Source organism: Aethalodelphis obliquidens, unplaced genomic scaffold (assembly GCF_003676395.1).
Source record: "Aethalodelphis obliquidens isolate GAN/ISIS:26980383/991018 unplaced genomic scaffold, ASM367639v1 scaffold28, whole genome shotgun sequence".
In the NCBI taxonomy this organism is placed as follows: Eukaryota; Metazoa; Chordata; class Mammalia; order Artiodactyla; family Delphinidae; genus Aethalodelphis; species Aethalodelphis obliquidens.
Genome location: NW_020837972.1, coordinates 5,151,759 through 5,179,728, shown reverse-complemented (window position 1 = coordinate 5,179,728; position 27,970 = coordinate 5,151,759). Strand labels below are relative to the sequence as shown.

Here is a 27,970-nt window from a genome sequence, read left to right as displayed (position 1 = left end):
TATTTTTATTGTTAGTGCTTTTTGTGGCCTGTTTAAGAATTCTTTACTTCACCCTAAGGTCCTGAAGTTGTTCTCTTTGGTTTTGTCCTAGAAGCTTTATTGTTTTACCTTGAGGTCTATATCCACCTGGGGTTGAAGTTAGTGTGTGGTGTGAGGTAGGGGTGAATGTCCACAGCTGATTGTACAGATAGCCTGTTGCTCCGGCACCACTGATTGAAAAGGCCATGCTTTCCCCCCACCCTGCTGGGTCACTTTATTACAAGTCGAATGAGCATTTACATGTGGGTCTACTTCAGGATTCTGTTCTGTTCTACCGGTCGATTTGTCTGTCCTTGGGCTAGTTCCATACCAAATTACTGTTGCTTTACCATAAGTCTTGATATCTAGCACTATGAGTTTTCCAGCTTTATTTTTCTTCGAGTGTATCTGAACTTTTCTTGGCCGTTTACATTTCCATATAAATTTTGGGATTAGTTTGTCAATTTTCATTTTAATTAAGAGTGCATGGAATCTAGAGATTAATCTGAGGGAAAATTGGCATCTTTACAATTGAGTTTTTCTGTCCTCGGCTCTGGTACATTTTTCCACTTTCAAAAGCTAATTTAATTTCATTTTTATTCTCAGTGCTTCAAAACAGTAATTATAGATAACATTTCCCCCCATGGTATGGTTCTTCCAACGTCAGAATCAGAGATTGAAATGGATACTTGACTAGCCAGAACTGACATGTAGACCAAAAGAAAGACTAGTAAGGCAGTAATATTTTTCTGTAGAATCTGAGTCTTTTGAAGATGTAGATAGAGGAGTCATGATTGAATCAGAGTGACAGAGCACCTTTGAGTTCATCTCTAATTAGCAGTGTTGTGTCTCTGTGCATTTTTCCACGGAACCAGACCCACTTTCCTGGGTCTGTTAAACTTACCAGGTAGGTGTCTGTGTTTCATGCACGGGGCAGTGGCGTGGATTAAAAAAAAAGTGTAGATGGTGTTTGGCAGTAGATGCGCTTTCCAGGGCAGCTTTTGCTTTTCTTATATATATATTTTTCACTCCAGGATTGTCCTTTCATTGTCTGTATGACCTATGCCTTCCATACGCCAGATAAACTCTGCTTCATCTTGGATCTGATGAACGGTGAGCAAGCCTTGGGAAGTCTCAATACACTGCAAGACTTTGCCATGGTGTTGTTTGTTTGTGTTTTCATGATGTTTTATCTTAGCCTGCCTTGCTCCCGACAGACTGGCCATTTGGGTCTTTCAGGTAACTAAATTCCTCCTGGAGTTTAAGGAAACCTTTTATTCTTCAATTTTCAGTTCAACTTCATTTAAAAATGTTGACTGCCATTGCCCTCTGGCCCTCCCAGTCTCTCCCCAGGAAGTTGCATTTTCTAGAAAAGATTTTCATAAAATAGTTAAAATACAGTGAAACTTGATTTTCTGGAATGCAACTGGCCTGGATGTTTAGTTTGCGTGTTCCTGGCCCTCAACTTTTAGGAATGAAATGCCTCCTAAAGATACATAGGCTGAAGATAGAAATGTATTTAAAAACCAACTTTGAAGGACTGACTTTGAGCCAGGACAGATTTTAGCCCAGTCTTCTATGCGTTAGCCCAGTTCCACTGTACCTTGATCTTTTAAACTGTGACTGATGACCCAGAGAATGATGAAAGAGTTTTAGCTAGAAAAGTAGTTTTTTAATACTAGAAAGTGACATGATATATGCTCAAAGCATTTTTAGTAACGAGAGCTGAAATTAAGATGTACAGTTCGACAAATGAAATACCTTTTTTGAAATTCACTTGAAGGTTCATTACATTTTGAGTGTTTGATTTAAAATCAGACCTACCCAACAGCGTGAAGGAATTTCCACACACATTATAATGAGCAGACACAGCCGGACACAGCAGCATGTCCCCTGTGTGAGTCTATTTATGTGACCATCAGAACTGGCAAAACTAATTTATGGGGGGAGAGGTTACAATAGAGTCCGACTGGCTTTAATTAGGGGCTGTGAGCTGATATACTGCCTGGGATGGGCATGGGAAGCCTTCAGCAATGCTGGAAATCTTCTACACCTTGATCTGGTAGTGGTTATACAGGAATATGTGTGTGTGAACAGGAAGGTACTTATAAAATCAAGGGCAATAAAGTTGGACACACATGAACTTCTGTAGATCAGTTGAGGCTCTTCTTTTATACTTCATAAGAACGTTCCCTTCCCCTGTTTGTGGCCTTCTGTGTCTCTGTAACTTGAGGCCAGATGATGATTTACCTTTTCCAACATTTTATTATGAAAACTAAACATATGGCAAAATTGCAAGAATTTTACTGGGGACACCCAAATACACACCACCTGGGTTTTACCAGTTAAAATTTCGCTGTATTTGCTTTCTCATATATCTATCAATATGATCAATGTGTTTGTTTTGTTTCCTTACTATTTATTGTCCACAGAATGAGTTGCTAAGCCACCTACTGGATCACTACATGGGTTGATTCAGTTATTAGCCAGAACGCAAGTAATCAAAGCAGATTAGCTAATCCTCCCTCCCCCTTGATGGTACATCTGGGAGCTGTGATACCTGTCAGAGAACGGTGGCTTTGTTTCATATCGTCCTGGCCATTGTCACATCTAAGTCTTCTCAATGTTTTAGTTTTCTCTAGAATTTTTAAAGCATTTGGTCAAATTACAGAAATCAATGACATACATATATATATATATATATATATAGAGAGAGAGAGAGAGAGAGAGAGAGAGAGACAAAGCAGAAGCATAGTTTACCTTTTTCGACTGTATCATAACTATGCAGGATGACAGTGGTTTTTGTTCCCTTGAAATTAATGCACTGAATTTAAATTCCACGTCTCTGATTCCAGGGGGCGACTTGCACTATCACCTTTCACAGCACGGGGTGTTTTCTGAGAAGGAGATGCGGTTTTACGCCACAGAAGTCATCCTGGGGCTGGAACACATGCACAATCGGTTTGTCGTTTACAGAGATTTGAAGGTAAGGCCATTGGACAGACTCCTTCCGTTTACCAGACCTGTGCAATAGGTGTTGTATTGCAGTTGTGGTCTAACAGGCGTTTCCACCTCTTTCATGGTATCCTGTCATTTTCCTCGTCTCAGCCCCGATAAAGGCATCACCTTTGTGATGTCGGTCTCCTCCGAACTCTGAACTCTGTTCTAAGGACTCCATCCTACTTGTCCCTTTTATCTCCGTGCCTGGTGCAGCACATATGCCAACTCAAAAACTTTAATTGGTTAATTAGTGAAAAGCAGGGTAGGGGTGTTTTGTTGTTGCCCATTTTACAATTGATTGTAATTCCATTAATGTTCACTAAGCAACTGGCTCTGGCCTAGTGTGAGACCAGGAGGTGTACAAAGGTGAACTAGCAGAGAACATATATGTCTTACGGGAAGTATCTACCTGTGAACTAACACGTCGAAGGGCTGAGTTATAACTCATTTGAGGCAAGCCTGATCCGGTCAGGGCAGAGTGGCTGACAGCGTGGAGAATTTCCCCCAAAGGGCACTCTCTGAGCCTCAGATTGTTTTGAATTTGCCTTAAAAAATCACTAACGGATTTTCAAATCCCTGAACTACATAGCCCCAGTCTTGCATGCTTGGGCTTCTTCACTGTGGTTCTCTTTAAAATCTTACTGGACTTGAAAAAAAGGAAATAAGTGCGTTCTGAGTTTTTCCATTCCAGACCATGATGCTTGGTCCCAGGTTCTGCGTTAAGGAGGGAGTTGGGAGTTTGCTTGGTACATCCGCGGTGCTATTCGTCTAGCCAGCCGCATGAAGATGGGGGAGGAGATAAATGGGACCTTGACAAACTATATAGAAATGATCGCGCAGATATATAAAGGTGTAAATAATGGTGAGAAGAAAAATGATAGCCATGGCAACTTCCCAAGGAGGTTGGGAGGAGAGTGGGTTTGCCTCCTCTCTGCTTCCTTCTTAACCTGAACCCAGGTTAACCAGCTAAAATGTACACATGATGTTCCTTTGCTCACGTGTTTTGATTAGCTTTTAAAGGTTACCTCCTAAGAATCTAAAATGGTGTATTTTAGTGTTGGGCATATTATGTTTTTCACAAGGGACTTTGTAACTTCTAAAGCCTCCTGCAAGGTTAAAGAATTACTCCCTTAGCCTTCTTCATATGAACATAAAGAAGAAAAGGAGTATTTTCATCACATTAGAAATAATTAGACACTGGTTGGCACATGACCTTCTATTTCCTCATGGTGAGTTTTGCAGAAGAATAAAATACACGCCGAAGGCCCATGGAGCGCCATTGTAATACATTTTAATTTAAATCTATAACTGGTTTCTAGTCATCTTGATGCAGTATTTTTGTCTTCTAAGCTATTTAGTAGTCAATGGTATTATGTAATTTCTATTCAGACTTAATTCTAGTCATTCGTGACTATTCACGCTTCAGGTTTATAATGGCATGCCATTATTTTTATTTCAATCAAATCAATAGCTGATCTCCAGCAGAAAAATATCAAGATGACTGTAATTCAGTGTGTATTAGGGAGAGGAGCTTTGTTTTCCACGATTATGCTGAGTAAATCTAATCTTAATGGATACATCTCATCAGAGTTGTGGTCAAAATCGTATTTGGTCATTTGGTAGGGCCCTCTGTTGACTCTGTACTAATAAACAGAAATGACATTTATCGGGATTAATGTGGCACCGTGGAATATTTTGATTTCTTTGGTCACTATTTGTATATTCTTACAAGATTCCTTTCTGTGCTGTGCTTCGTGGCTTCATTCTCTGAAGTCCTAGTAGTTCCAGAGGCCAAGGAGCCTGTGGACTCACTCGCTTCGTGGAGAGACTCACCATTCTGGCTGGATTGCACTTCTTGCTGTGAAAAAGAAATACTTTAACTCCCATAGACTGTGGTTGTAACCCTCCAGTCTTACCTGCCCTGTGTTCCATCATCAAATGAGTAGAATCCTTCCCATCTGTCATTACCACTTTCCTGCTGAAATTAACACGAAACATGTCATTGTCAGTATCGTGCCCCATTTGGATGTGATGATATATTAATGCTAGGATTCATGTGTAGGAATGAACTGTGATAAAATAATGAGATATCAAGCGCCAATAGTTTTAGAAATTAGCCCCTGGGGCATCCTGGGGACTCTTGAAGATCACCTTCTCTTTCGTTTTAGCCCGCAAATATCCTCTTGGATGAACACGGACACGTTAGGATATCAGACCTTGGTCTTGCCTGCGATTTTTCCAAAAAGAAGCCGCACGCGAGTGTGTGAGTAGTATAGCACCTCTGTCACTGTCGTTTCCTAACTCAACTTGCCTATTCACTCAGACCCCGACGTGGTCATTTGTTCCCCCATTTTTTTCTTGCCAATAGCGATTTTCAGCATGTGGCAGTGCCGGGTCAGGGGAAGGTCCCGTATCCCAGGCTGTGGAAGAGGAGATAAGGGTGGTGGTGTGCTCGCTGTCACCATTTGGGGGAACGTGCAGGGACCCACAGTGTAGCTGCCCGGGGGCAGGGTGGTCTAAGGGAAAGATAGGGGCCTCAGCAGCAGACCCAAATCCGTGCTGACTGTGTGACCCTGAGGCAGTCAGCTCACCTGCTTGACCCTCAGTCTCTTTATCTATAGGGTAGAGGTAGTAATAGACCCCTGAAAGCTTATATGCCAAAGAAGGTGCACAGGCAATTGCATAGAACTTTCCAAGGAAGGCCCAGAGGTCAGGTTTCTCTCTCCATCTACTTTTTCCTTCTTTTTCAAAAGTTTGGGGTTTTTTTGCTAAAAAGAAATTAGTTCTTTTTTTAATTTAAAAAATCATCTCCTTGCAGTTCAAGCTTTTAATGCAGGTCATATTGTTAGATCTGAATATTACATTCGTCCTCTACACAACCATGCAGAGGAAGCTCCCTGACGCCCTGGCCGTCGGCCAGCACCTGTCCCCTCTCAGGGGACCCTAAGCTGCTTCCAGCAGTGGCCATGCTTGTTCTGCAAGCGTTGACACTGGCCCAAGGACTTCCCTGAACCTGAGATTGTTAAAATGACAACAGGAGTGTGAAGTAGATGCCCCGGGGCTCAGGAGAAGCAGAACGGAATACGTACTGGTTTTTATTCCTATTTCTTTAGTATCAGTTTATCTGGGTGGAAGATGTGGACAGTATGTGCAGTTTGTGGAAAAACAGGTGACTTTTGCTTGATTTTTCTTTTTCGATATATCAGTCTTAGCAGTGAAGCTCTTAAAAGTCCATTTCATTGTGCATCATTACTGTGTTGAGTGGTCTTGAAGTAACTCTCAGGAGTCTCATTTCATGCATCCGTGCAGAAAATAAACTATAAATCCTGTTCGTGTGTGTGTGTGTGTGTGACTAAAAATAAAGTGGTTCTAAAACTGCAGTACTTTATGAGGGGCTACGTTAAATCAGAATTGCCATTTAAAGCCCTGATCAGATGTTAATAGCGATTAGCACCGTTTCTGTAACCATGTTTCTCTCTTCCTACAGAATCTGGGATATGGTGATAAAAGCCTTAGCATTTTGCCAGCACTTGACAATTATGAGGCCAGAACCTGGGGTTGTATAAGCCTCTCCCAGGGAGTTCATCAGACATTTTTAAGAGAATCATTTGAATTTTTAATGCCACGGCTATTTGGTATGCTAATTTCTTCAATTTAGTATAGTCACAACTGAATATGAATCCGAGAGCTCAGAAGAGTTCATCTCCCAAAGGAATTAACTTTCAGATGCAGAGCTACTTATTCCCTTATAGGACCTCCCCCTCTTCTTAGTGTAATTCACATGTCAGCTCTGAAAGACGGGCTTTTCTCCATAGCTGAACAGCATCTGTAAAGGGATGGGATCGGGAAGGTTGATTTTCATGTTTAAACGATGATAGTGAGGCCACAACTTAAAAAGGATAAACGCACAACAAAATTTTGTATTTTTGAGTAGAGGAGGCATATCATGGCTGAGAGCAAAGGCTTCTGAGTCAGCAGATGTGGGTTTGAATCCTCCTCCCACGTGGCACCAGCCTCATTCTTCTCCTCTATAAAGAGGTAGTAACAATGCTGCTTACTTCACGTGACACTTGTGAGGGTGAAGTCAACTCCTTCGTGTAATAAGTATTTACTTCACATTGGCTGTGTGCCAGGTGCTGGCGATGCAGCGGGGACTGAGGCAGAAGAGCTCCCTGACCTCCTGGAACCAGCAGCCCGGGGGCTGTCCAGGAAGTGACTGGTCTGAGGGACAGCACTCTTGCCATGAGTTGAACGTCGGCTGTCCCAGGCATGTGTGGCCGGCTGCTCTGAATATGTTGTTATCTTCACAGAGGACCCACAGGGCATGGGTTATAATCATCTACTTCTATGGGATGGAAACTGAGGTTCAGAGAAACTAAGGAACTTGAACAGAGTCACATGCCTGGCACATCGTGGGGCTAGACTTAAGATCCAGTTCTGTCCGACTCGAAAGCTTGTGTTCCTTACACTCTGTCTGAACCCCGTGAGGCTTTGAGAGGATCGACTTGGTACGAGACTAAAGATTTGTGGCCAGAATTTCACCCTAGACTGGGCTTCTCTGGTCTTCTCAAAGCCGTAGGTATGATGCCAGGACTTCGTCAGACGCTGGCCCGTCTGCACAGCAGGGTTGTGGTTCTCCAGCTAGGTTTAGACTCAGTCCCTCTAATGATGGAATCAAATTCTGACAAACTGAAAGTGAACCACGGAGCAGCCACCAAATGACACAGAAACACTTTGTTTTTGGAACGAAACAGATCGTCAGTGACTCATCGAGTCCCAGCTTATTTCATCCAGGACCACAAAGCTCAGTCCCCTGTCACCATGTCTTCAAACGCTCAAGTGTTCTTTCAGCATGAACAGCACAGATCGTCAGTGGGAAGCGGCAGGGAGCGCTAGGTGCTGCCGTGTAGGCAGGAGCTGAAAACCGTGGAGGTGGGCAGGGCCAGCGCTCTGCTGTGTCCAGCGTCCACTCAGAGACGTGATCTGCGTTAACCCCATGCATTTATCCTCGTTGAGATCTTCCCATCCCAGAACTGGGTTTTGATCCCGAGAATCGCAGGTTAAAAAGGTCACCACAGAGGTTTTCCCAGCAACAGCAAAGTTAAAGCTCCCCAGAAAATGGCTTGGAGGCCCCTTGAGGAAATCTCTGACTCTCACAGCGTGGCTTGCTGCCCTCACGCTGTCAGACTTTGGTTTCTGGATGGCGGAGCTTTGCTGAGGGATGGACCAGTGCCCGTTTTCACTGTTGGAGAAAAGTCTTTCAAGATAGAACTCGGAGGCAGAGAGGGTATCGGGCCCAGTGCTGAGCCAGGATCACTTCTCGGAGCAGATTCTCACTGTTTCCGAGCATAAGTTAAAAAGGATTATAATAACATAAGGATAGAGAATAAAATCCCTAACGTAAGTTGAGTTCTTTTTAAGAGCCAGCACTACCCTAAGCCCATTACATACGTGTGATCCTCACGGCACCCCTGTGGGATGAAGGTGTCATTTTATCACCCATTCTATCAGTGAAGAAAATCAATGGAGGATGGGAACAGAGCTACAGTTAAAGGCTTTTTCGGGGCCCTTTCAGGCCACGTCTTTGAAAGTTCCCCACGAGCCCTCTCTTGCACGCTTGGAACAGTGGGTGCTCAGATCTTTAAGGAGGGGTGGGGAGTCGCAGAATGGGAAAGGACTTTGAGTCGCAGATGACACATATTATATATAAATGGTTGTCCTCCCAGGTGATTTTTCTCAGCTTCCTGCAAGTCGCCTGCACATTTGCTTGGCTGAGTCCTTTGGGCTGTCAGCAGCTCTTTAAACCGGATACGTGATTTCTCCGTCTCCGTACCTGTCGGCTTGTCCCCCGACGCCCGCCCTGCCTTGGAGACCATCGTGACCGTGGAAGGGTGGGAGATACGATGGGCATGTGTGCGAGCCCTGGTCCTCAGCACGGGAGGGTGGCGCCACAAGGGGACGCCCGTGCCCATCCCTTCCAGGTCTCTAGTGCTACGGTGTGGTCACTGTTCACCACCCCCTCCCCCCGCTCCCTTCCCCGGCCCCACACATCTCCTCAGGAGAGCCCTCAAACGGGCCTGCCCTTGGCTCCTCCTGGCTGTAGTGAGGAAGGACTCCCGAGATTCACATTTCACCTCCGAGACCGTGGAGTGCGCGCACTGTTCATATTCATTTCATGTGGTAGTTTATTTGTATTCAGTTCTATCCTAATGAAGACAGGAAAGGTCGTTTTCCCACTGGGTGTTTGCTGAATCATATTTGGTGGAAGCACTGTCGTCCCCTCCCCCTTGTTCATAGTTGCCGACATTGATGAATGATGCTCAGACCTCTTGATGAGCTGGGAATATTTTATAAGGTCTGCAAGCACTGATAACCGCACATACCCTTTCTTCTCCCTAGGGGCACCCACGGGTACATGGCTCCCGAGGTCCTGCAGAAAGGGACTGCGTACGACAGCAGTGCTGACTGGTTCTCCCTGGGTTGTATGCTTTTCAAACTTCTGAGAGGGTGAGTGAAATGCGTCCTCTTAGTACCATCACCATGGCATGCACTTGGATCAAAATCCAAAATATTTACATGTTATTAGGTGCTAATATCGTTTTAGATCACACAGTGATCTTTAAGCCACACACTGATCCAGGCGATGCCCACAGCTCTTTCTGCCCGTAAAAGTGAGAGTTTCTTTCCCATAAGCTTTCGGTATTTTTGTTCCATACCAGGAAGGTATGCCAACACGTTTAGACCTGAAACAAGACTTTGTTGGAATATTTCCATTGATGTCTTATTTTGGGAATAAGTGTTATTTTTAAATGTAGGTAATCGAAGAGGGTAGGAGAATTTCTTTTCCCTGGAATTAATTACTCATGACTGTCTTGTGAGGTTAAAGCATTTTTTACACAAAAGGATGAACACCCAAGAGAATCTGTTTTAAAAGTGTGCATCTGTGAACATGCTGGAATTTGTAGGTTTCAAAAAACACAAAAATGAAATTGTGTAATTCTCTGTTTTTCATTTGTTATACTTGACCCTTAGTTCTAATCTACCAGGGACGATGAAATACAAGCAGAAAGGATGGAATGAAAGCGCTCTCCAAATATGTTCTCGTATTGAACGTTTACAAATTATGTTAATATTTCCATTAATTTTAAGAGTCTTTAGCCAATTTTAACAAAGCGCTGAATTGTTTAAGATATGTTTTTGATTATTCTCCATTCACAGAGATACAAAAAGTAGTTTACATTAAAATTTCCTAGTCAGGGTTCTCCCTGTAACGTTGCTTCTATGAACACACAGGCCTGGTAGTTTGCTAAACTTGCCATGTTTCCCTCAGAAAGCCTTATTGAGCATCGCTGCATCTTCTTATTACCTTTAGCACAATCTGAAAAGAGGCTGGATTCCCTGTCTTCCCCCCAAACTAGGTTCCAAGCACCCCGGCTGCTTCCCCAGGACCTGGATAATCTAGTTGTTCTCTGCTCATCGCATTCACTTGGGAACTAAAATTGTATTATTGCTCAGAGAGTCAGGTCCTGTTGGTCCTTAATTGAATTATCATGTTTGTGGAGCCTGGATGGCCTTAATTCATGTCATCAGACTAGCTGACCTAATTAGAGAGTTTCGGCAAAGCAAATCAGAGAAAACCACTTCCCACCCGAGATGTTTCTCCAGCCAGCGGGAGTCCCTGCATGCGTGGTAAGTGCATCCGGACACACCATCTTCATTCACTGAGGTCTCCGCTGAAGAAGGGGTCGGAGATTAGAATCCACACTTAGAGAGTCACGAGATGATTTAAGAAAAACTCTGCACAACAGCAAAAGCTGAATGCATTAACTCAAGATTCAAAAGTCAGTTGTAGAATGTGGCAGGGAAACTTGCAAAGTCTTGCATTTAGGGCTTTGTTTATTGATTTTTGTTTAATATTGTTATTCTGTCTGTTTATGATAATGTCCATCTGTGTAGTCTAGGGATCATCTGGCATATACCACTATTTTATCTGAAAATTGGCTTGATCGTTGTCTCTATGCCAGCAGTGTGATTTGTAGCTGATAAAGCCAGTTCCGTCTTACTTGGTCATGGTTCAGGTTTGGAGGACTGCATTGGAAGGTGGTACTTCTTTTATGACATCCTTGATCAGGCTTGATTGAAGCATTATGTTTGATGTGACCCCTATTGAGAGGAATCTTGGCCAACAGGAAGACATCCAGAGGATGGTCATGGGGATGGGATGGGATGGGTGGATAAGAAGAGATGAGAATGGTGACAGCTAGAAATCGTGGCTCATATGGACAGGTTCAGAGAGCTGGGTACAGTGCTTCAGGCAGCCATCCTGTTGGCTCCAGCTGTTGGAAGGCCCATCTCATTGAAGGAGGCATACTCATCTGCACAGCTCTAGACAGTGAGCATTTTCAGGAGAGAAAAGACTTCAATTTGACGCAAGAATGTCCGTTCAGCATTTGAGCTGCCCTGTGAAGGCATGTCCCGCCTCACAGATAGCCAGCTCCCCGTCACTGCCTGGGACCATCCGCTGAGCCTGAAAATGGCAAGAATCCTTCCAATGCCTAACAAAGAGAATAGACGAATCTTCCCTACAAAGATGCATGATCGTCTGCCATTCTTTCTAATACCTGTTCAAAAGGCAATCCCAGGAATGGAGAGAGCACTGAAACCAAAGAGCAGGGAAACAATTTTTCACTTAAGTGATTTAAATACCATTCGGTGAGCATTTATTGAGTACCTGCAGTATGCAAGAGCCTGTGCTTGATGCTGTGGGGGAGGGAGGGAGGGAGGGAGGGAGCCACACACAGTCCTGGAGGAACTCGGAGGAGAGTAGATAGGTACACACACATACAAAATCGTGAGCTGTATGGGCTGTGCTGGGAGAGCAGAAATGGGATCACCAAGTCTAACCTGGAAGCATAGGGCCGACTTGACAACTTCACATAAGAGTTGGTATGGGAAGTGTTCTCTCACAGACAGGATGGCAGGATGAAGACCTGGAGCGGAAGTAGACGACGGGGAGGGGACGGTATGGAGCAGGTGCAGGTGGTCTTTCCCCATCAACAACCTGTGAGTGAGGTGGGGGGGTCAGCTGTTGGTCGTGGGGAAGGTGTGCTGAGTGAGAAGATGAGAAGATGGAGAAAATTGGGGCAGGGCCGGGGGCCACCTAGTATTCCATGCTGTGCAGGTGGGGCTTTGTTCTTAAGGCCCCAGAGACTGAGGGCTTTTAAGCAAAGGAGGGACAGAGAAAGGAAGCATCTTTTAAGCAAAGGTTGGGTTGCTCTTCAGTAAGAGGATGCTGGTGGGAGGCATGTCTGAGAACCCAGGCAAAGGCTTGAGTAGCGCTGTGGTACTGGGATCAGAAAGGCCACAAATGACTTAACAATATCGTTCTTACAGTCCGTAGTGGTTTTTGTTTTTTCAGTGGATGCTTGGCTATGGACAGAGAGGAGTTTAGATTCAAGGTGATTGGGAGGATGGTCATATCACTACCAGCGTCAATGGGTATAAAGTATCAGTGGTTCATATTAAGCTGATGTTTATTGAGGGCCCTTCAGGAGCAAAGCATCATGGTGAGATCTGGAGGCGATGGAGCCTTCGTCCCCTCAGCTTAAACGAGGGGTAAGAAGGTTCCATCCAGGCGTACAGAAGCATCCTATTCAGTTCTTACACACTGTACAGAGGGAGCCCGAGTAGCTGTCTTTTCTCAGACACGAGGGGCCTAAGGAACTGAAACAGGTAACTCAGGAGGGGGTGGGAGGAGAGCGCAGCCAACGCAGCCTCCCGGGTGCGGGCTTCACAGGCAGTCTGTCCCCCGGTATCCTGGTGCTCTCATGGGGCGGCCGCGGCATCAGTCCTCATGGGATGAACCAGACTCCATGCCAGCCACTCCCCAGCGCTCGTCCTCAACCCCAGGAGTGCTTGGCAATGCCCGGGGACATTTTTGGTTGTCACAACTTGGCATCTAGCGGGTCGAGGCCAGGGTTGCCGCTAAGCGTCATACAGTGCACAGGGCGGCCCCCGCTGCTCCAACAAAGGATCACACAGCTGAGGATGAGAAACTGCTCCAGAGCAAGTCTCTTCCCCTCCTCCCCACATCTGCGCAGTGAGGGTGACCAGTGGTCACCAAGGGTCTTTTTTTCGCTTCTGTTTTCTCTGATCAGATACTGCTCACACTGACCAGTGTGCCCCATTGCTTCCGCTGAAACACTTGTCTGAACCCCTAGTTCTGTTGTGACACCCTAGAAGGATCCCACAGGGTGCAGGGGACAGGAACCTGGATGTAAGGAAGCTGTCGAGGCCCGAGAACGTGTTTGCATCCCTGGACTCAGTGATGGACCCATCCGCTCAGGGCTGTATGTTGGGTGGGGGTCACTGCTTCCACTTCAGCTGACTGTCAGACACTGAAGAGCATCTGTGTATAGAGAGGTGTCCATATTGCAGATGTGCGGAATCACCGTCATGATCCTCAATCTAGAGTTCAGCTCTCTGTGAAGGGAAAGAATTGACGTGACAGTAGCCTTGATCTTAAACTTGTCACCATTGATTGTCAGACACAAGGAGAGAGCCCAGGTGGTGGTCTGGGGAGAACTGAGCTCTGCCTGAGGTTGCCGAGTTGGTTCCCATAAGGAAAAACAGGAATGTTTATAAATACTTTGGTAGCTATTGGCTTAGGTTCAAAACTCACATTTGATGTGACATGCAATCTTTTTGGTATTCTAAAATTTTTTTTTTTTTTTTGCGATAACGCGGGCCTCTCACCGCTATGGCCTCTCCCGCTGTGGAGCACAGGCTCCAGACACACAGGCTCAGCAGCCATGGCTCACGGGCCCAGCCACTCCGCGGCATGTGGGATCTTCCCGGACCGGGACACGAACCCGTGTCCCCTGCATCGGCAGGTGGACTCTCAACCACTGCGCCACCAGGGAAGCCCTAAAATTAATTTTTGACGTAAAGATTTGTAGTCACTTGTATTTATAAATGGATTGTTTCTGAGCTCATCTTTTCACTGTGAATGATGTATCGTGCGTGTGTGTGTGTGTGTGTGTGTGTGTTTCCCCATCATTTAGCATGCCTTGAACGATTTCCCAACTCGTTTGGGGGGAAATTTTCGGCTCTCCCACTCTCTCTGTTATTCAAAAGCCACATCTGACCACTGTACATGTGAATTCTATTCCCATAACGTCCCCCGTCGCAGCCGGAGTGTTGCATGTGCTGTTGGAAGAGCTTGGCCCACGTCATAAGTTGTTGACAGGCCCGTTACTGTCTCCTATTTAAAGCGGCTGCGTCGGGGAGCAGCTGTGATCACACAGGATCTGCGAGCACCACGTGCCTCCCTCAGAATGGAGATCATTACTATAGGAGGTTTTCTTTAACTTTTTCCAAAATAGAAACAGAATCTTGGGTTTTGTTCACAAAGAATAATCAAGAAGACATTGGAAACAGATGCGCCTCAGGGCTTGAAAGACCAGACTTTCTCAGCACAACAGTCCAGAACCGAAGATCCGACAAGCATTTCCGATTGTTTCTTATTGAGTCAGACGTGGCAGAGCTATATTTATCAAATGGGATTTGTAACGATCGGGCCCGTGTGCCGGGAATGTTTTTGGCACCGCTAACTTTAACTCCCGTCCCCTCGCAAAGCCCTCCCTCTGGTCACATGAAAGAGTTTTTAAATTTAGCACGGAGCATCTCTGTCAGAACACAGTCGTCCTTCTCTCCAAGTGTCTGGGCACAGCCCTCTGCTTCCAGCATCAGATGCAGGCAAGCACATGAGGGTTGAGAGCAGGAAGGGGTCCTCCAGCTTTGCACACAGGAGCCAAAGCAGATGGATTTGCCGAAACACAGGAGACCTTCACACAATCCCCTTTTATACGTTAAGGAACTCTGGGGGGTAGGAGCAGTTGTGTCATGAAGAGAGACTGAAGTTGTAGTAAGATTTAATAAACCTATATTCCTTTTCTCTTGAACCATGAACATGTTAATATCTCTGTGTATTTTGCATACAGAATGATCCAAGTCAAGTTTTTAAAAATTATAGTATCTCATAAACAACAGATATAGTTTGTTATTCTATCCCATTTGCTTTTTAAATGCAGTAATTTTACATTTTTCTCCTTGGAAACAATTAGGATGCAAAGACTATTTCCAATCAAAATCTGTTTTAAAGATTGGCGTATGTTTGCTTGGTACTAATTTACCTTGTTTAGATTTTTTTTTCCAAATTAATGCTTTCAAGAGATGGAAATTACTGTGTTTTTCACTGCATATGAAAGAAAGCAAGCGTTAGAGTGCCCTCTCTTGTGCAAAGTGAAAATTGAAATATTTAAATAAATACTCTGAAGTGGAATCATCATCATAGTTTAACTTATTCAGTAGCAAGAGTGGGTGGACGTTTTAGTTCTTTTTTCTAAATCACATTGATTTATGTGCTCAACATCCTTATCCATTTTATAGAGTTAACTATTTTATATAATATCTTGCCTCAGATTATGTTATATATGCCTTATAATTAAATCTACAGAGTTGATCATTTTACAGGCATGTCTTACCATCAGAAATCTCAATCATATCCCTTCTTTAATTTTCAAAATAAATAAGGCCAGGGTTTTCTAGTTTGCATGTTTACTAGTCTCTTTTAATGCTAAGAGTATCTTTGTTTTTTTAAATTTATTTTATTGAAATATAGTTGATTTACAATGTTGTGTTTTTAGTGTACAGCCAAGTGATTCAGTTATATATATATATGTATGTATATATAGATATATATATATATATATATACATCTTCTTCACATTCTATTCCATTATGGTTTATCATAGGATATTGACTATAATTCCCTGTGCTATACAGTAGGAACCTGTTGTTTATCCATCCTGTATATAATAGTTTGCATCTGCGAATCCCAAACTCCCAATCCATTCCTCACCCCCACCCCCACCACTGACAACTACTAATCTGTTCTCTATGTCTGTAAGTCTGTTTTTGTTTCGTAGATAAGTTCATTTGTGTCATATTTTAGATTCCATATATAAGTGATATCTAAGGTTAACTTTAAAAGCCAGCTTATTCAGCATTTTAAAAATGTAATCAAGAGTAAGAATAATTTCCTTACATAGTTGATCAAGCAGACATTCATTTTGTGAAGTTAGACTCATCCTTATTAATTTCACAGTTGTGTATCAGATACCCACCGTATACTGCCATTGTCTCGGCTACTAGCATGTACATTATTTTATTCGTTCCCGTCACCGTTTTGGTGACGGATATTGCATTATGCCGTTTGCAGATGAAGAGAGACTGAGACTGGTGGTTTCCATGACTGGTTCACAGCCGGCAAACAGCCAAGTCACAGCGTGAACCGAGGGTTTCTGACTCTTAAGTCTGGGGCTGTTTGTAAGTAGGACATGAGGGAGCAGTTCTCAGAACTCTGGAGGGTCTGGGAGCACAGGGTTAGTTTATATCTCTTATCCTCAAAGGAATGTAGTGCTTAAAATTACTGGATTCTAGGGGGGGAAGTGTGTTCATCTTGGACGTGTTTTGATTTGACTGCAGTTCTTTGCATTGTACGAGGAACTAATACCCGTTCTAAAAAAAAAAAAAAAAAGTATGAAAGTTACCATTATCTCAAACAGTAATGTGACAAATGCCATGTGTGTGACTTTCATTTTCATAAATACCTGTTTGCTGATTTTTTTCCCAAGTGATATTTTAAATTAGCACTTGGAATATATTTGCTAAAGTATATTTTGATACCATGACTGCATTGACGTGAAGCTCAGGAGTTGAAGTAAACATAAGCCTTTGCTCCTTCAGGACCTAATATATCTGATTGTCAATTGATCATCAGTTTTTCTCTGGAAATGCTTATATGTTTATGGCTTTTGTATTTCTGCAGTTTCAAATGAGCAGTGACAGAACGTAATACCTTGCCCAAATATTAGTCAACAATGTTTGCTGTTAACCTGAAACCATCTAGTGATGGAATTTTCTTTATTTCTACAGTCACAGCCCTTTCAGACAACATAAAACCAAAGATAAGCATGAGATAGACCGAATGACACTCACCATGGTAAGGAGGTCAAAAACTTTTTTTTTTTTGCATTATAATTTTCATGTTTCATTCCATCACAACCAGTATAAAAAAAAAAAAGCTTTCTTAAAACACTGGAAATAGATGCTAAGGCAGATATCAGGCTTTGCTAACAATCAGTAAGAGCAAGATGTAGAAAAGCAAGAACAAAACCAAAGAAATCAAACGAAAGGAAAAATGACTGGGATGCAGAAGAGCGAGGAGACCTGATTCTTCTGGCTCCAGCCTGTCGATTGACTCTGAAGATGAGCAACTGTTCTGTGTTTCTTTAGGGTCAATGTTAGTTGGCAATGAATCTGCAATTTTTTTTTTTTGTAACACTATCCTTATGCAAGAAATGGCCTTCAAATCTGGTCGGGGGTGAGGGCACTGTTTCCCTGGATGCATTTTTGAGATCATATTCTCCCCCCGCCCCCCACCCCCAGAATGTGGAACTTCCAGACATCTTCTCCCCTGAGCTGAAGTCCCTTCTGGAAAGCTTGCTCCAGCGAGACGTTAGTAAGCGACTCGGCTGCCACGGACGCGGGTAGGCCGTTGCTTCTGCCTTTCAGCGTCTTCACCTGGAAAGCAGAACAGTTCCTTTCAATACATTGAGAATCTTCCATTTCCGTTAGAGGGGGTCGGAGGGAATCACATGGGAACTATATGTATATTGACCCACGTGTTTCCCTCAGAGTCTGCAACTTCTTCTGTTCCATGTGAACTGAACTGTAGCAGGGATCTTTGGGAAAGACTGTTCCTTCAGTTTAGGGAGGGGTTTGGCATGCACTGTTCCGCTAGATTTCTAGTTTGCTTCAAAATTAATATTTGGTGCTTCATATCCCTGCCATCTGATCTGTGAGGACGTGTAGACATTTGCTGTCAATCTCTTTAATGTGTGGATCTCTAATTTAGTTCTTAGTTAAATTTGTTCTCATGATTACAGAATCAGATATAGATATAATCTGTGAAAACCCCTAGGTTATCTCAGGCTGGGATAAGCGTCCCCAGTGAAGTATCCCATGGACCATATTCCTAGGCTCAGTGGGCAGTATTTCTAAACATCACAGTGTTTCTTGGATTGCTTCGAAAAAAGCATATTTTACTTGCTGTCTTAAAGAGCTGGAAATAGTTGTCCCTGTGTGTTCTGTAATAGGAGATAATTTTTGCAAACCGTTTCTTAGATTTCCGAATGCATATTTACTTACCACTGCTGTGACTCCCTGTCTCCCGCAGTGCACAGGAACTAAAAACGCACAACTTCTTCAGAGGCATCGACTGGCAGCAAGTCTACCTGCAGAAGGTACTCCTGCTGGGACCCCACCCCGGGTACCACCCCGACTGTGCTCTCCATCTGCATCTCTGTATGCATCTCTACGTCCTGGCTCTGTCTCCAGGGTCCGCCCCACCTCTCCATCCACAGCCCTCCTTCTTGCTCTCCTATCCACGTGCTGCCTTATGGCTCATTCCCTTTGGAACAACTTCTCCCTCTTTGTTTATATGTAAAAATGTACGAGAAACGTTTGTCATACACTTAGATACTTTTGAGCCCGGCACCACATAATTTAAGAATTAGCATGATTGTATAGTAGCATAATCCCCTTGGCTTATTTTAAGCTACTTTTTAATATTCTCATTGATTCAGGAAAACACCCCAAATTCAAGTTGTTGTTTTTTCTCAGTGTTGATGATCATCTTTGGACTCATCTTTGCATCAGCTCAGACCGTTGAGGGATGATGCTCTGTTAGTCCTGCCTAATTAGGAATAGAGTTCGGGCTCTGGTTCAGCCAGCATTGGCCTCAGGACGTTTGTGGGTGCGGGGCACCCCACCCTGCCCCATTGCAGGCGTTAAGCTTCTAGCAAACTGGGTCGTGGGGCTGCATCTCCTTTGGGGGCATTGTGAACTGTGCACTGTGATTCGTGTGAGCTTGAATGAGCCCTGCACGGACTGTGACACCTTGATGTGTCGCACTGAGATCTCTTTATAGAATAGCAGGTTGGGACCGGGCCCTGAGTCACCTAGTAGCTGAACCTTTCTTCTCTGGCTCTTCCAGTACCCTCCACCCTTGATCCCTCCCCGGGGGGAAGTCAATGCGGCCGACGCCTTTGACATCGGCTCATTTGATGAAGAGGATACCAAAGGCATCAAGGTACACCGGCGATGCTTGCTTTCAGGTTTTGTTTTGTTTTTTTCTGGAGGGTGGGGGATTTTTTAATTGGAAATCAGGCTTCATGATTGACTTAGTACTGGCCTGTTTGTGGACTGTAACTTACAGATGAACATCCATATATTTGACGAATGTAGAAGAGGTCAAGACCTGAATTGGAGACCACGACAGCTGTCTTTGGACTACCTATTTTACGTTTGATAAACTGCAAAGTGGTCACATTCTTATTGATTTGGATAGATTGATGGTTGATAGAAAACTCAGACGTGTTATGAAGCAGGGAAATACAGCCGGGTGATGGCAAACGTACTTGGCCTCATGCCAGACAGCCAGTCATCTTAGTTCTCCCAAATACCCTGGTTTCTCTGTGTCAGGATGAAAAGAGCAAACAGCGTGAATCATTTTGCATTTGTCAGTCAAAAGTGAAATAATCACGTTTATTTGGTTTTTTTTTTTTATATATATAGCATCTTCTGCATTTTTCAGACTTTGGTGCCTATCATTATTTTCCAAGTAGACAGGGCATAATTAGAGGTGGTGAGTCATGGGAGAAAGTCACCCTCTTTTGGATGCCCAGTCAGAGCGTGTCACTACGTGTCAAGTTCTCACTGCCCCCACTTTCTCGGCTTCTCCCTCTGAGAGGCTCCCCTGCCCGCGTCTTCTCAGCTGCCTGCATTTATGGCCTTGTGTCAGCCCCCCTGGTCTTTCCTACCAGGCAGCTGTAAAGGTGATTGGGGTGCTCACGTGGCCAGTTTCCCAGGATGGCAGGATGGGGGGTGGCGGGGAAGGTCAGGTGAAGCACAGCGGAGAGGGCCTGGTCTGAGCCGTGGCTCCCCTGGGGACAGCAGCGTGACCACTGTGCAGACGCTCGGCATCTTCTGTGGCCTGGACAGACAGGACCACCTTATAGCTTCGGGAATAGTCCTTTTACAGAGTTACCTAAAAGGATCACTGCTGTCACAGTAGAATTTTGTCATCAGACATACCTCTCTCCAGCAAAGGGCACTAAAAGGAAAACGAATATCACGTGGGAGCCTGTGAAAATTTTGTTGTTCAAAAGAGAGTCTTCACGCTTTCAATTTTGTCAGCTGTATTCTGGGCTTTGGAGTCAGACACACTGGCCTCAGATCTGCACTTATTACCTAAGGGAATCAGGGCCATTTAGGGAACCTCAGGAGCATTGGTTTGCTTGCCTGTGAAGTGAGTGGTTTCATTGCCAGGCCTTCTCTGTGGGTGGGTCACCTGTGTCACCCTCCTGGCACGTACACTAGGAGTTTCTGTTGTGGTGGTTTTGCTTCTTCCGGAACCAGAGTTGAGAAGACTGTGTCTCTTAAAATGCAGCCCAAATAATACATTGTTCTTTAAGGAGAAAAAAAAAAAGCTCACTTCATGTAGAGCTTTGTTTTATTCATTTTTCACATAGGCCTAGTCATAAAGACCAAGGCTCTCTGACCTTACAGGAGATGGAACCATTTGTATATAAGGCAGAGTTGTCCATTTCAGAGCAACGACTTTGGAAAGGAGGGTGTTTTCACTTTTGCCCAACTCTGCAGAATCTGCCCCAGTGTCCCTCATCGCAGGGTGCTCTCCTGGCCTTGATGCTCTAACACTGCACCGCGCACACACACACACACACACACACACACACACACACACACACACGCATGAGCGTGTTCACACTCAGGACACACAAAGGTTTCAGCTCCAGGCTTGGTTTGGGCGTCTGAAGAAAGCTGAAAGGGGGAAAACAGTACACATTTTGATCTCAGAGTCAGCACGTTAGGATAACAAGTCAGTAAGGGTGGGTGGAGAGCATCCTGATTGGGACCAGGATGCAGGTTCCTCCAGTGGTTCAGTGACTCACTCAAGGCCTGTGGGCAGGAGCCTCACCCTTGGTCTTTCTCCCTTTTCCTTCTAAATAACTTGCCTCTCTCCCGTACTTATCTCTCAGGCAAGGGAGTGAACGAGTCAAGCTTCTAGAGAGATCCCTGCTTTTGAAAGACAGGGCTATTTTTTCCTATCAGTAGGATCGCTTGTCTTTCTGCCACAGAACTGTAACTCAAATCTGTAAAACCATTTTCTTAGCTTGCTTTCAGAGTACAGGCTCACTTAGGGAGGAGAATGAAGAATTTTGAGTAATAGTTTGGAAGAGAAATGCTATCGTTAAGTGTAATTTTTCTTATAGCACCTCTGAAAGGCCACATCGCCTAAAGTCTCCGTGTATCTCGAGACTTACGATCATACTGTTCAACTTGGACTCATTGGAAGGCTCATGGGCTAAATGGTAAATTTGGCCTAGTGGACCTTTTAGTTTTTCTCACTTTACAGAATAATGGGGGGTGGTTAGAAAGCCCTCCCTTGTAACTGTATCTAAAACCATAGGGATCTGTTTTCACAAATAAAATATCCTCACTATAATCGAAATTATTTTGTTGCCAGATTCTTGTCATCCTTTAAAGAAAACCCTATATATGTTAGTTTTCATTGGCAAAAATGCCATGAAGATGCTGTAGAAGATTGGGCTGCATCTGACTGACCCAGGGATGGAAGTGAGGTGCCCGTAATACATCGCCCTGTGTGGATCCTGGTTGTTAGATTGTCTTTCTTTTTTTTTTTTTCTTTTTAAAAGATTTTATTGAAGTATAGTTGATGTACAATATTATATAACTTACAGGTGTACAATATAGTGACTAACAACTTTTAAAGGTTATACTCCATTTACAGTCATTGTAAGATACTGGCTGTCTTCCCCGTGTTGTACAGCATATGCCTTGGTCACTCGGTTGTCATTGGTGGAGGTTTATGACAAGTAATGAATTGTCTCTTAATGGTTACAGGCTGTTGTCTAGTTATCGTCCTACACGCAGTTATGGTACTGTTGAATCTGTTGCCTTTGTAAGCATGTTAAATCATACATATCTTGATTCCTTAAAATGATAAGCTTCTTGATTGCGACCAAGACCTCTACAAGAACTTCCCTCTGGTGATCTCTGAGCGCTGGCAGCAGGAAGTGGCGGAAACTGTTTATGAAGCAGTAAATGCAGACACGGATAAAATCGAGGCCAGGAAGAGAGCTAAAAATAAGCAGCTTGGCCACGAAGAAGGTAAAATAGCTGGTGTGTCTGAAGATGTTTCTAAAGAAATGAATTTTCAAGATCTCTTGTAAAGCTGAAAATAGTATCTGGGTCATAAAGTACTTTCCAGTAGAGTGGGGGAAATGCCATAAATTGTTTTCGTTTTACCTGGCTTGGGAAAGATCAGTGTGAAATGATATTTCAAAGTCTTTAATTTTTTAAAAAGTCTTTATTGAAATTTAGTTGATTTACAACGTTGTGTCAGTTTCAAGTGTACAGCAAAGCGATTCCGTTATACATATATATAAATATATACTTGATATTTCAAAGTCTTTAGTCCACATATAAATAATATGTATGGAGGTCGTCAGCAGTATTTTGTCAATACACCTTCTTATCTTGGAGTTTGGGGGCCAGTTTGGAAGTTTTCTTCCTTAAAGATTAAGTATCACGGTGTCAGCAACAGGGCCAGCTTCCTGGGTGTTCGGCCTGTGTGGTGTCATCAGGCCGCCGACCCAGGTTAATGCTCTGCTGGTACCATCTTGACATTCTTAATAATTTTTTTAACAAGCGGCCTGCATTTTCATTTTCCACGGGGCCCCACAAAGTATGGTGAGGAACTTAGTATTACATGTTTACTTGTCAAGAGACGTAAGTGTATATACATACATTTATATTATAAACAGCATGAAAGAGTCACCAGGGCCGAACTGTGGGGAGGGGCCGAGTGGGCGCGTCAAGGACCCGAGATTATCTAAAGCCACGGGGAAAGTGGTGGAGAATTCACCGTCGCCATTGCCAGAAAGAGCGACTTATGGCTTTCTCCTTTTCTTAAGTTCCCAATTTGGCTTCACACTGTATCTTGTGTGGGCTTTTATTCCTGAATCTTGGCTAAACTCCTTAGGCTTAACCTATTGGCCTCAAAAACACTGGGCAGTTAGTTGCACTGCCTGTGTACCTCCTCATTACTGTAGTGACTGGTTACGTGCTCTCATTTGGAATAAACATGACGAGTACCTCTCCACTCAACTCCATTCATACGATCACAGATAACTGTGCCAAAAACCAACAACAGAAGAAATACCAAGAAGGAGCCATGCCAGCATTAAGAGATATTCCTATTAGTGAAGTAAACCAAATGTTCTTTCTTGCAGCCAAAGAACTTTACACCAAAAACTGAATTGTACGTAGACTAATACCAAACGCTTATTACAAATTTTTGATGTAAAAATTTCGACCATAGTAATTTTGACTATCTTTCTGATTAATATCCAGTATTGAAATGTAAAAAAAAAAAAAAAAAAGAAGTTGAACTTCTCTTAGATTAAGTTCTATTAATATTATAAATGTTATCAAGGGGCTTCCCTGGTGGCGCAGTGGTTGAGAGTCCGCCTGCCGATGCAGGGCACATGGGTTTGTGCCCTGGTCTGGGAAGATCCCACATGCCGTGGAGCGGCTGGGCCCGTGAGCCCTGGCCGCTGAGCCTGTGCGTCCGGAGCCTGTGCTCCGCAATGGGAGGGGCCACAACAGTGAGAGGCCCGCGTACCGCAAAAAAAAAAAAGTTATCAAATAGTAGTTACTAATGGACAGAATAAGTAAAATCCTGCATTACCATATAGCAAATATCCCTCCCCCGCCAAAAAAGAAAAAGAGTCACCAAGCCATATTTTTATTTGCCATATTTGAGTGCCCTGTTAGGATTTCCAAAGGAGAATACATAACATCCAGTATTAAATAAATCAGTCATCTTTGATTCACCAAATATTGCCACTCTTGATTTTTCTAAGACTTTATGGCTTTTTGATATTTAAACTTACTGTGGTTAGTGATGAAGGTAGCTTTTTGTTTTACTTCTAAGCAAAGACCTTTCTGAGGTTAACGTATAATAAGAATGACCGGAAACAATTTCAGTCTGTGAACAATTTGCTTTGGTGGGGGTATCTTGGTGCAGGATTCCTGGGTCTTGTCGACCATCCCCCAGTAGCATTTATCATCTGCTTAGAAAAGTGTCCACCATACTGGATGAATGACTCCTTACCTAAAAGTCGCCTGAGTGCACCAAGGGAACGTGACAGCCCTTTAGCTGTGTTCACCTCCATTCTGCAGGGAAAGGGGCTTTATTTCTAAGCCGTTCTTGAGAGAACGGGTCCACTGAGATCACTCTGGACCACGTTTGCTGTTACGGATTTTACACAGGAAATTATAGCCTCGGTAGTTTGCTCAAGGAAGAGCCACGATGTCACTAGAATCTTGACAAATTGGACCCAGAAAAAAATATGTATGTTAATGACCTTGTTGAAGTGTAGGCTTTTTTTTTTTTTTTTTTTTTTTTTTTGCGGTACGCGGGCCTCTCACTGTTGTGGCCCCTCCCGTTGTGGAGCACAGGATCCGGACGCGCAGGCTCAGCGGCCATGGCTCACGGGCCCAGCCGCTCCGCGGCATGTGGGATCTTCCCGGACCGGGGCACGAACCCGTGTCCCCTGCATCGGCAGGCGGACTCTCAACCACTGCGCCACCAGGGAAGCCCGAAGTGTAGGCTTTTAATTAGAGCTGTAATTAGAACGTCTAGCAAATTAATGAATTATTCTCACATGTAATTAAGTAATTTAGGAATAACTAGATCTTGGTTGAAGATCTCAGAAGAAGTAAAAATATAAGACGTATACTTTAAATGTACTTGACAAATGCAGACACCTTTTCCATTAAAATGGCAACTCCGTGAACCACACCCCATCACCACGGAACCTCCCGAGGCCCCTCCCTCCTTCATTCTTCTCCTTCCTGCTTGTGCCCGAGTGACACAACATGGGTTTTGCTTATTTATTACCTGAATCTCCCACTAGAATGTAAGCTCCCTGAAGGCGAGGACTTTTGTCTCTTTTATCCACTGCTGTGTCCAGAATGCCTAGCACATGCCCAGCACCTAGGCATTCATTCCCTTCATAGTTGAATGAATGAGTGAGTGAGTGAATGAATGATTTTAGCAAATCACCAAATCCTCTAAGGAAGGCAAAGTAAGCCACTTAAAATTGACCTTTTTTGTTTTTTGAGACAATACTTTGCTGTAAAAATGTAATCAGAACTCAGCATGCATGTGAATTAGCTTGGCCTCCCTACATAACCATATATATGAAGGATAATTATAACCTTAAGTGGAGGAAAGACCAGTTTTTGACCCTTGTGTTACTTTGGCTTCTTTGGACAAGAAAATCCCCTCTCTTGTTATTTTTTTTAAATAACATTAAAGGGAGAAGCCCAATTCCATATAAAGGCAAAGGTACTTTGGGCATAGCTTGAGCTTAATCACTCTCTATTCCTCAGTTATCACCCTACATAATGAAAAAATATTTAGCAAACAAACTTTGACCCTCTCAGAGTAACAGAGGAACATCATGAGTTTATCAGAATATTGAGAAACAGCCATTTAATATGTTAGTAGAGAGATGAAGAGACCTGTTCTTTAATGTGTTTAAAACTAAAATAATGATTTCTATAGTGTGCTGTCTTTATAGAAACTTGCTCTTTTTCTAAAAAGTGTGTCATTCTTTTTTTCTGAGAAGCATATAGGCATTCTGTTTCAGACCGTGCTAAATTTCACCGTTGTGTTCCGTGCCTCAGATTACGCTCTGGGAAGAGACTGCATCATGCACGGGTACATGCTGAAGCTGGGAAACCCATTCCTGACTCAGTGGCAGCGTCGATATTTTTACCTCTTTCCAAACAGACTTGAATGGAGAGGAGAGGGCGAGTCACGAGTAAGTCTGTGGCATCTTCCCGAGCACTCGTTTCCGTGGTGATTTCACATCGCCTGCATGTTTTCTCAAATCTCCCTCCAGCTCCCATATCTCTTTTAACATGTATACATGAGATTTTCCTGTTCAGACATTAACTTTTAAACTTCTGAGTCAAGGAAGGATTTGGTGCTACCTGAAAACAGAAGGTGCCTTCAAGGGAGGTCGAAGCAGGCAGGTCTGAGGAGGGCTGGAGAGCGGTAGGTGGATCAAAGAAGGGGAAAAAACTGGGACTTTGGAGTCAGAGGTGTTTAAATCCACTGCTCTGTGTCTCTGGGACTTGGAGCACATTATGTCGACTGAGCCTCAGTTTCCTCATCTATAAAATGGGAGAAGAAGAAATGATAACGACCACTGCAATTGTTGCAGATTTATCTCGGGCCTGGTGCTGTAGACACACAGACACACACACACACACACACACACACACACACACACACACACACACACTTTTAATTTGTTTAGCCACCTTTGAGGTCCAAGCCTTATATTATAAAGAGAGAACCAGGGCTTAGAGAGGGAAGGTCTGGCACCAGTGACAGGTGTGGGTGAGGAGTGATTCCGACTGGGGTCTGCCTGTGCCCCGTGTCTCCGTTACGAGGCCTCCCTGAGTCAGGGTTGAGTAAGACGAGGTCTGCGGTGCAGGCTGAGAAGCTTGGCACCCAGGCCAGGGCACCTGACCCCCCTCCTGTTGTCTCCACCTTGCTGGAAAATCGGAAGTGGGTTTTATCGCATTAGATGGGAAGATACAGCCACCCTGTAAGGTCCTTTCGAGAGCTAATGTTAGTGAACAAGAAAAGAGAAATTTCCCATCTGCACCATCCCTCGTAGCAAGTGGGGCAGCATTTATTAAGCGTCTGCTGTGTGGAGCGCCCAGGGCTTGTCTCCGTGGAAGGAGTTCTCTTGGGGAGGGAATGGTTGGTCAGCATAAGCAGGACAGTGGTCCCAACTGTGAAAAACATAGTTGGTGTATTGGAATATGGCCCCTGTATCAGAATATAGCTCTCTACTGGCCAGAGCATGGAAAATGGTGAGCCCAAATCTGGTGTGTTTGACTTCGGAATGTGTTTTGCAAATCCTTGTTGGTGAAGATGCCATTTCATTACAAGTGATTGCTACTGTGTATGACCACATTCTTCCTAAATGACCATGATCTTCTCACTATTACTAGTGCCGTAGAAGTCATTTTCTAAAAATTCATACATCTAGGATCTGAGTTATGATTAATAAGACTCTATGGGGGTCCTGAATTATAACTCAGGTACTGCTAAGTATTGTATAATATAAAATATACGTATTACATAGAACATGTGTATATGATGATACATAAATACAAGATAATTATATTTTGTATAATATTACATATGTATTTTTTACATTATCGTATACTTACTAGCACCTGAGTTATAATTCATACATATGTCATTATATAATGTTTATTTCCAGATAATGAGTGGCCCTGGGCGTAGTATGCGTTTACTGTGCTATCTACTGGTCAGTCACTGTTGCACACTTTGAAAGGAAATTGCCTCGCTTTTCAGGATATTTGAAAACTAAAATCTTCTTTTGCTTACCATTGGATATGATAAATTATCTTGTTTTTAAGAGAGTCAGCATTTAGCGTTAATTCACGAAGCTACGTAATGTGCCTGGGTAGATTTGTAAGTTTAAGTAAGGGAAAAAGAAAACGTGGGTTTATGACGGTGGTGTTTTTCATTTAGGATTCCTGGAGTATTTATCCCAAAAAACATAAAATGGTAAGGTGCTCAGAGACACGGTAGCATTCACCGGAAGCAGTGATGCTGTAGACCCAGCAGGACAGTCGTTTAAGGACGTCATCTGTGTTTACAACA

The 27,970-nt window shown here is 43.7% G+C and overlaps 1 protein-coding gene and 1 pseudogene across 1 annotated transcript in view; both read left to right on the top strand.

Moving 5' to 3' along the window:
* Positions 1-27,970, top strand: part of GRK3 (G protein-coupled receptor kinase 3) — a 117,203-nt gene that overhangs the window by 87,349 nt on the left and 1,884 nt on the right. Inside the window, exons 10-19 of the mRNA XM_027124441.1 lie at positions 1,053-1,131; positions 2,874-3,004; positions 5,187-5,281; positions 9,418-9,525; positions 17,017-17,083; positions 17,530-17,630; positions 18,320-18,386; positions 19,139-19,234; positions 22,194-22,356; positions 25,945-26,081. Coding sequence (XP_026980242.1) covers positions 1,053-1,131; positions 2,874-3,004; positions 5,187-5,281; positions 9,418-9,525; positions 17,017-17,083; positions 17,530-17,630; positions 18,320-18,386; positions 19,139-19,234; positions 22,194-22,356; positions 25,945-26,081 — 1,044 coding nt within the window. The remainder of the gene's footprint in view (positions 1-1,052; positions 1,132-2,873; positions 3,005-5,186; positions 5,282-9,417; positions 9,526-17,016; positions 17,084-17,529; positions 17,631-18,319; positions 18,387-19,138; positions 19,235-22,193; positions 22,357-25,944; positions 26,082-27,970) is intronic.
* Positions 22,372-23,645, top strand: LOC113629735 (phosphatidylinositol N-acetylglucosaminyltransferase subunit P pseudogene; annotated as a pseudogene).